At 43.4% G+C, this 9,557-nt stretch overlaps 2 protein-coding genes and 1 pseudogene across 2 annotated transcripts in view; 2 read left to right on the forward strand and 1 right to left on the reverse strand.

Annotated features, from left to right (window-relative positions):
- Positions 1-3,209, forward strand: part of fam113 (family with sequence similarity 113) — a 3,799-nt gene extending 590 nt beyond the window's left edge. The window contains 7 exon segments of the mRNA XM_016490762.1: positions 413-673; positions 782-913; positions 1,017-1,251; positions 1,520-1,606; positions 2,024-2,089; positions 2,506-2,655; positions 2,749-3,209. Coding sequence (XP_016346248.1) covers positions 413-673; positions 782-913; positions 1,017-1,251; positions 1,520-1,606; positions 2,024-2,089; positions 2,506-2,655; positions 2,749-2,864 — 1,047 coding nt within the window. The 3' untranslated portion in view covers positions 2,865-3,209.
- A 71-nt stretch (positions 3,210-3,280) lies between these two features.
- On the reverse strand, positions 3,281-4,201 carry LOC107691915 (methyltransferase-like protein 12, mitochondrial; annotated as a pseudogene).
- Positions 4,202-4,430: 229 nt separating this feature from the next.
- LOC107691913 (ubiquitin thioesterase OTUB1-like) overlaps positions 4,431-9,557 on the forward strand; it is a 16,777-nt gene continuing 11,650 nt past the window's right edge. The window contains exon 1 of the mRNA XM_016490760.1: positions 4,431-4,529. Coding sequence (XP_016346246.1) covers positions 4,487-4,529 — 43 coding nt within the window. The 5' untranslated portion in view covers positions 4,431-4,486. The remainder of the gene's footprint in view (positions 4,530-9,557) is intronic.

Raw genomic sequence — 9,557 nt, forward strand, 5'->3', positions numbered from 1 at the left:
TGTGTGTGTGTGTGTGTGTGTGTGTGTGTGTGTGTGTGTTTAAATGGTAGGCCTGTCTGATTTCTTGCTGGTGTACACTTGTAGACCATTTTGGACCAACAACAAACCAGCTACAGTACCAGCTGGCCTTGCCATTTTAGTGTTGTCAAGCTGGTTTTTGGGACATTATAGCTGGTTGACCATCTAATAACCAGATACCATGTCCAAAAGTTCAGCTATCTATACTTCTCATCAAGATTTTTGCTAAACACTCCAATGTACAGTTTTTGATCAATAAATGTGTGAATAGAGGAAAACATGAAGCTGCTGTGAATAGTTACTTCTGTAGTAACCGTGAGAAGAATAGGAACTTTACTTTTTCCAGTATAGATTAAGCAATGTCTGAGGCATCTGTCTTGTCCATATTTCCCAGGGTGAGTTTTCCTTTGAGCAAGACTGTCTGGTAGAAGGTGGCCGACTAGGTGAAATGAATAATGGCACTGCCTATAAAGAAGTGAGACAGTACAGAACGGATCACCACTTGATCCGTTTCTATTTTGTCACGCGTGTTTTTTCACGCTACATGGAGAGCATCTTGACTGACTTTGAAACAGGAATGAAACCAGACCTGGTCATCGTCAATTCTTGTGTGTGGGACATATCAAGGTGGGAGTGATCTTTACAGCTTTCTACAGCCATAAGATATTTAGAATGTCATAATTATTTTTCAATTAAAGGGGTCATATGATGCAATTTCAAGTTTTCCTTTCTCTTTGGAGTGTTACAAGCTGATTGTGCATAGATCGAATATATAAACAACCTTAACACATTCTTCAGTAAACTGAAGGCCATTTTGCTCGCAGAAAGCCTGGTCGTGTGGAACATGACCATGCCTTTGGGAAAGAAGATTGTGGGTGGATTCTTGGTTCCAGAGGTGGGTTACAAAAACAAAACTAAATGTTAGAGAATGTACCTTCTCGAACAATGATGATGAGAATCAATAATCCTGGACTTTTTCATCTTGCCCACAAATTCAGATCCAACACATGGGTCCCACATTGAGATTCGACGTGATCGAAGCAAACTACTTTGGAGCCACTCTTGCCAATGAGTACGGCTTTGATGTGCTAGACTTTCACTTCCAGTTCCGGTTCAGCCTGCAACATCGTATGCAGGATGGTGTACACTGGAATGCTGTGGCCCACCGGCAGATTACATGCTTGTTACTGGAGCATGTAGCGCAGGCGTGGGGAGTGGAACTGCCAGATCATGGTGAGAAATGCAGGTTGAGTTTGTTGTATTGGTTAGCTGTAGCATAAAGGTGCAAAATAATACTGTAAGATTCTATAATTTTTAAAGAGTGGTGGATTTTGGTTGGGTTCTAGAATAAAAAATGTTTGTTTTTTGTTTTTCTGGCATCACTCTCTGTACCAACAAAACAGTTCACATAATCACATTTTTGTTTAATGACTTACCTAAGAGTACATGGAACATTTAGTAACCCATTTATATTTCTTTCTTTTCTTTCTTATTTTTGCAGACCAGGTTAAGGCAGATGGTCACCCACCATTATATGACAGCCATAACTGGAAGACTGCTACCTCAAGTGCTCTCGTACGCCATCAAGGTACACTACTGTACAAAAGTTTGGACTCAGTATGTTTTTTTTGTTTTGTTTTGGACAATGAGTAGATTTAATAAGGATGCATTAAATTAATTGTCAAAGAATCATGATCAATCATAATTTTCACCAAATTAAGCAACACAACTGTTCTCAACATTGATGATAATACACTAAAAAAAATGTAGATTTGCCATCACAGGAATAAATTACATTTTAAAATCTATTAAAATATATTTTATAAATTATATTAAAACCGCTATTTGAAATTATAATTTCACACTGTTTCTGTTTTTGATCAAATTAAGTCTTTGTGAGCATAATAAAATTATACCAACCCCAAACTTTCTGTAGTATATACTGTATATAACTTGCAACATTTTTTTTGTGTAACACTTAATTCAAAACATGCCTTTTTAACAGGTCCTCTATATAGCAATGAGAGAGGCTTCAATCCACCTGTGATGCCTGCCATCCATTATAACAATGGTAACAATCAAGCCACTCCTGAGAAAATGTACTTAACCAGCAGTTATTCTCATGATGATTCATTTTGGAACAACTAATTGTACAATTCAGTTAGCGCTGGGGGATGTTGTAGTCATAGATATGCATAGATACCATATTCGACCGCTCCAGATACGTTGACACGTCTGCCATTTTGAGACAGTCAACTTGACGTCATCCACCATAATAATCAATTCAAAGATATACATGTGTATAACTTGCTGTTGTAGATGCACACAGTCAACTTGCGCTCAAGTTCGCAGGCCGTTCCAAAAATGGCGGATGGCTTATGCATCTCAGACGCTAATGACGCATCTACATACATATATCTATGGTTATTAGTCATGTTTGATTATTTTGTTAAAATGAAAGTGATCGTTCTTACTCTCATTTTCCAGCTCCAGCCTGGACACAAGGCCAAATGATGAGGCAGTTCAGTGGCTTTGGTTCACAGTTCAGCGGCTATGGTGCACAGTTCTACAGCGACAGTGTACCTCCCCACTTAACAGCAGGATACCAGAGCTTTGAAAGGGAACCCTTCTACAGAGGTACAAATAGATTTAACTATTTTTCTCAAACTATCTGTATCTTAATGTATTATATTAATGTAAAATTGTACTAAACGTCTATTTATTCATAAGGTGGTAATTCAGCTTCTGCCCCCTACTGGTCAGTGAACAACTTGGTCATGAAACACAAACAGAGAAGACCATATAATCCTTACACACGAGAGAGACCACGTACTTACAGATACTAAATCGACTCTGTTCTCATTGTGTATGGCCAGAATGAGGCATTGTTGAATCTCTTCCTTTAAACCTTTCAAGTAAAAATACACATTCTGCATGGTAATTAAGCACCTTGTTGGAATTATAGGAATTGTTGTTTTGTAGGGTGCGTACATGTTTATTAAGTGCTGAAATGTCGTTTATTCATATTTTCTTATAAGTGATGCTTGTTTATAGAGCCTTTCTATGTTATATGATTCTCGTGTTACAAAACACTGAACTGTGATATTGTAATTGATTTGCCACTGATGGAAAAATTAAGCACCACAGGACAAAACATTTCTTTTAATTCTGAAATAAACATTTATTTTTTACAAAAGTCTGTAAAATTGTTATAGTGTAATTGTATTGTTTCCTATTCATCTGATGCAAACAATGTAAATGGGTTTTTGATTAGGCAAGCACATTGTGTAAAAAAAAAAATCATGCAATCAGTGTTCAATATTTTTGTACAAACGCTTTTTCACTTTGAAACCTTTTCAGAGGTACAAGGTGAAATTTGATAGCAAAAATAGCTGACCCCTCTCAATTCTCCCAGCTCTTGAACTCCTACATCAGCTGCCAGTGTAGCTCCTCTAACTTCTCTCTCAAGCTATACAAGCCTGGCATCAGGATCCTCATCTGAGAACTGTAGGAGACTCCCTGAGGGCTTCAGCACCTGTAAGCATTGCTTCACTATCTGTCCAGCCTTAACTTGACCTTCTTTAGACCTAACTAAAGCATCTGTACCCTTGTCCAATATCAAGTCCAAGCTTCTGGCCCCAAAGTATCCTCTCAACTGTGTGCAGTCAAGCTCCAGGAAGGCAAGAGCAGAGGATGGGTTACATGCTGCACTGACGTAAAATTAGCGTGCTTCTCCAGAAGTTTCACTGCAACTGAAGAGATATCAGCACAGGTGACCCTGACGGCATATGGAGAGGTTTTGTAGATACAAGGTCCTAATGTGGATACAAGGTCCTAATGTGGATGTGCCACAACCCATGTCCAGGATGTTCAATGGGCCACTCTGGGAATGAGACATGCTCTGAAGTACAGGAAGAATTAAGTCCTGGACTGAGTGAAATCCAAAGCACCTTTGCTTCCATTTTCTGTGTAGAATCTGTCCCCTTTTTTGTCCATGTTTTCAGTCAACTCAGCTGTGAACACAAGTTTGTTAAATTTTAGAAAATGCATATATGCATATATATATATATATATATATATATAAATAATCCCCTTTTACTTACAAGTTTCTTAAATGCTGTAAGTGACTTCCACGTTGTTATCTTATACAGTCTATGGTTGTTATATGATAATCAAAATTAACGTCTTGACCAAAGTGAAACATTTGATAAGATGTAGGGTGGGAAAAAGGAAATGCTTGTCAAACTAGTATGATGCCATCTGTGTGCCTTGGTCAGCTTTTGAAAGATCCTTAGCGGCACTGCAAGCGTGTTAAATAACATACATTAAAAAAAAAAAACCCCAGCTCAAGTAAAGGTATTCCGTATTAAACAAAGTACTAGCAGCTTGTGTGATCCTGTGAATGACACGACCCGGAAGTGTACATACTACATGAGAGAGGGGGCGGTGGCAAAATAACTCGATCAAGATGGCGAATGAGCAGCAGGAATCATCACAGGGAGAGATGGAGGGTAAGTGCAAAAATAACATTCCGCCACGCAGTTTAAAAGATCAGCTGACATGCGTAAACATCTCGCAGGGTCCTGCATGAGGGCGCTTGCATTAGAGAAACAATCTGCTTTGACTGCTGTACGAGCAGGAGGAGGACATGCAGAGCGTTAGATGTACAACGAGTAGACTCTTCGCTCGTTTAACCAAAATTAAAACCCAATCTTCCTAACGTTTTTTCTAACATGTCATATTTCCATTACGACTCAAAGACTTTGATTTTACGCTCTTGATTTAAATAGAATAGTAGCATTGTTTGCAAATCAGCTGTAGACAGTAATATAATATTAAATCAGGGATTATGAATGTAACGTAAGTGGTGAATCTCTTGGTGTTTTAGTTGTGTGGTAACAGTTATGTGCGGTTATTGGGGTGCGAATTACGGGAGGTTTGACCCTTCTAAAGAAGGATCTCCCCCTGATGATGGACGTCAAAACTAGATGGGGGGGGGGTCTGATAGAAAGTAGGCTAGCCTGCGCATAATATGGAGATTTACTTGTAAATATTAAGATGCATTTCTATAGCCCTGACTGATTTTAAAATGTAATTTTGGCAGCCCCTGAAGTGGGTCGTATTGATATTAACTTACCTTAGCAGTTGAAGCTGCAGCAATCATTCAAAGACATGGACGGAGCAAGAACACCTAAAATGCATGTGTGTAGATTCATTCAGTCGAGTGATAAAGTTTACCCTCTTCGACTTAATGCTGTTGCACTGAATTTACGGAGCAAACTATTTGCTAAAATAGTAAAAAAAAAAAGTAATAATACTTTTTTGTAATGTCTATTCAGTGTTTTTTTTTTTTTTTAATTAACACTATTATCTTTAATAATAACTTTATCTTTAATTAATCGGCACATTATGTCCGTCCCCTGAAATGGCTCCGGGTGTGTGTTCACGGTGTGTGTGTTTTCACTGCTGTGTGTGTGCACTTAGGATGGGATAAATGCAGAGCACTAATTCCTAGTATGGGTAACCATACTTGGCCACATGTCACGTCACTCACTTTTCACTTTAAAAATGCTTAGAAACACGCAGCGTTCCCTCTCATAGGTCACTTCAATGCTGCGATGACGTCATCGCTTTGGGAACACCCACGGTGTAACGAATGTCTGAAGCCCTTATACCATCACGCCAATTTATTGGCCAAATAGCGCCTAGCACCGGCCCTCACGCATATGTAACGTATGCTATATCAGTGTGCCGCGCGCTATTTCATCAGATTTCAATTCCTTAAGGAAGCGAATCATCTGTCGCCCGTTGGAAAGCGTTTTCGTCGTGTTCTCAGCTATTTCTTCAAAAGAAAAAGAGCAGTTTACTCCTCTCAGCGGACACGATGAGCCATAGGAAGTGCATCGAGCCGTGTGACAGGTTCATCACAGCAGGAGACACACATGACAGGTGCGAGCTATGCTTGGGTCGTAATCACGCTCAAGCTGCGCTTAGCGGCCTATCCAATTGTCAACACTGTGATAGCCTGCGGCTAAAAGTTTTGCGCTCAAGGCTCGCAACCTTTTCGAAAGGCCTTGCGTCTAACTCCCGCCAATCCGTTTCTGTGGTAGCCGAGGCGCTGCATGAGACGATTGCTTGGGGTGACGCATGCGAGTCAGAGCACATGGAGAATGAGATGACGGAGTATTCTCCTTTCCTCTCGCTCTCGCCCGGCCATGTTCAAGAGCTCCAAAAGCATTATGTCGAGCCGGTTGTCTTCATCAATGACGATTTGCGGCCTACCCTGGAGGCCCGTAATGCGGTTTCCTTCGGTTGTGAGCTGTATGATGATGATGTGTTGTCCACCGCGGCCTCTGATTCAGAGGATTTAATGGCGGAATCCTGCAGTTCTCTCCCTCCGAGCGGACAGGAGAAACGCAATTCCCCGTCTTACAATGAGTTGTTAGACGTTGTGACGTGCGTGGTAGGCAAGTTGGGATTAGACTGGGACTGTGAGCCGATGCAAGACCAGGCCCAATCTAAATTGGATGACCGGTTTTTGACTAGTCGTACTCCATTCCAGCCCTGTAGGCTTCTTCCCTTCTTTCAGGACCTCCACCAAGAGGTTTCGAGGTCTTGGAAGCAGACTTTTTCGGCGCGTATTACAAACGCCGCTGCCGCTGATTTTGCCACCGTGTCTAAAATGGCGGATCACGGTTACGGGGCAATGCCGGCCGGTGAAGAGACTCTCGCCACACACCTCGCGCCTAATTCAGCTCCATCTTGGAAGTCGCGCCCTACATTGCCGTCCAAGCCATGTAGGATCACTTCCAGTTTAATTAGGAAATCTTACATGGCCGCTGGGCAGGCTGCGGCCATGCTACATTCCATGGGTGTGGTTCAAGCCTATCAGGCAGAGCTTCTCAAGGAGCTGGATGAAGGGGAAGGCCTCACTCCTGAGGCTGTTAAGGAGCTCAGGAGAGCTGCTGATTTGGAGCTTAGAGCTACCAAACATATAGCTCAAGCAGTGGGTAGGTCCATGGCAGGTATGGTGTCAGTTGAGCACCACCTTTGGCTCACTCTCACAGACATCAAAGAAAAGGACAAAACTTTTCTCTTGGACGCTCCCATTTCTAAAGACGACCTATTTGGAGATTCAGTCACCACCGTGGTGGATAAGTTTCGGGCAGCAAAACAGCAGTCTGCCACCAATGGTCCGTTCACGCTCATCCTCTCTACACCGTCATCGGGAGGTTCAGCATGGTGAACCATCACTTATGGCACCCCCTCGGAAGGATTGGGGTCCTAGGTCTTGTCCACTGGTTCGCTCGCGCCAACGCAAGCGGATAGACCTGAGTTCGACAGCCATGGCCTCTCGTTCTCAGGCTCCTAGTAGCAGTTCCTGATTCCTTCGCTTGTCTTCGGAGGCCAGGCCCTCCTTTGGAGAGTTTGGTCGGACTGCACAAGCGTATCCACCTCTCTCAATGTGGCCTCCCGACTCGGATCTTGACCGTCCCGCTGCGTACTGCGCCTCGGGCGGTTTTAGATCGAGTCTTTGCGGCGAGCACCTCCTCAGACACTCTGCGCGTTTCAGCCTTCAGAGCTCGAGAAAAAGCCCAAGGGTCATGCGAGCATGGCCCGTTTATGACGGCCTTCAAAGCCCCCACCCTTGGGGTGTTGGGCTGGCCCGACAGGGCTCTTGGATGCCATCCTGTTATAGAAACCAGCGGCTTTCCACAGTCAGATGTCTTGACACCTGTAGTTCGACCACTCCCAAACATAGAGCGTCTAAAACCTCTAGCAGATTTTTGGGCCGTGTGGAAACGCTTGCCCGATGTCTCGGAATGGGTACTACACACCATTCGACACGGTTACACCATACAATTTCAGAAAGGGCCACCCCCTTTCAGCGGGATTCTTCCCACGACAGTACGTCCAGTACAGTGTTACGCCAGGAAATCGTGTCACTCCTAGAGAAAGGGGCTATAGAAGAATTATCCCCCACTCAGATGGAGTCGGGGTTTTACAAGTACGTCCAGTACAGTGTTACGCCAGGAAATCGTGTCACTCCTAGAAAAAGGGGCTATATAAGAATTATCCCCCACTCAGATGGAGTCGGGTTTTTACAGCCGGTATTTTGCTGTGCCCAAAAAAGATGGTGGTTTACGTCCGATTCTGGACTTGCGTCGTCTGAATCTTGCGCTCAGAGTGAGCAAGTTCAAGATGCTAACAGTAAAGTCCATTTTGTCTCAGATCCAACACCGAGATTGGTTTGTGACCATCGATCTAAAGGATGCATACTTTCACATCCAGATCGTCAAGAGACACAGTTCCTCAGTTCCTCAGGTTCGCTTTCGAGGGCAAAGCTTACCAGTATTGTGTTCTTCCGTTTGGACTAGCTCTGGCCCCTCGAACATTTACAAAGTGTATGGATGATGGTGTATGGGGGATTTGCAGGCTCTATCCATCAACCCTTCATGTATGGACTTTACCCCAGGGTTGGTAAAAGTTTTATTGCGACCTAGGCCTGATTATGTTCCTAAGGTCGCTTCAAATCCATTTCGCTTTCAGCAAGTGGTCTTAGAGGCTTTCTCCCACGCTGACGCGGGGTCAGGTAGCATGGGTCTCTGCCCAGTCAGGGCATTAAGAATCTATGTAGATCGCACAGCTCAGTGGCGTGGATCGGACCAGCTGTTTGTGTGTTTTGGTGGCAAGAGCAGAGGCTCCGCTGTCTCTAAGCAGCGAATGTTGCATTGGATAGTAGAGGCTATCTCTTTGGCCTACGAGGCGCGTGGTTTGACTTCGCCTCTAGGATTACATGCTCACTCTACGAGAGCAGTGGCTTCTTCTCAGGCCTTTCTGAAAGGGTCGTCAATGGAAGATGTTTGTGCTGCGGCAGGATGGTCCTCTCCTAGCACCTTCATCAAGTTCTACAATCTAGACATGAGGATCTGATGAAATATCGCATGGCACGCTGATATAGCACACGTTACGTACTCGGTTACGTATGTAACCCTAGTTCCCTGAATAGGGAACGAGATGTTGCGATGAGGGCCGTCCATACCTTGATAGCTGATAGCGCTTCATATATGGAAATCTGATTAAATAACGCGCAGCACGCTGATATAGCATATCATTTTCAGTTTTCAGGGATTACATACGTAACCAAGATGTTACTCTGTGTTGACGTCATTTTAACTGAAACAGGAAGACAGGGCGGGACATATCAAGCAGCCATCCTCTTTTTAAAATAGCCAATAGCGTTCGTTTATATCACAGCTTGGGCTAGAGCCGTTCAGAGCCGTTGAGCTCCGTAAAAGCTCCGTAAAGCCGCATTTGACAGGGTATGCCAGACACAATCTCCACAATCTCACTATAAAATATAGCATGCTGTGTAGAATTCAAATAGCTCCGATACATTTTGTGGTCTGTATGGTCTGTAGCATGTGATCCGCTCCATGCTATCCTGTCTCTGGACCGGAGCAGAGTGTGTGTGCGGTGCGGTGGCTAGCGTGACAGCGCGAAACCAGACTTCTTTTTTTCATCAATGGAAAGCATAG

This window comes from Sinocyclocheilus anshuiensis, unplaced genomic scaffold (genome assembly GCF_001515605.1).
Source record: "Sinocyclocheilus anshuiensis isolate Anshui unplaced genomic scaffold, SAMN03320099.WGS_v1.1 scaffold426, whole genome shotgun sequence".
Taxonomy (NCBI): domain Eukaryota; kingdom Metazoa; phylum Chordata; class Actinopteri; order Cypriniformes; family Cyprinidae; genus Sinocyclocheilus; species Sinocyclocheilus anshuiensis.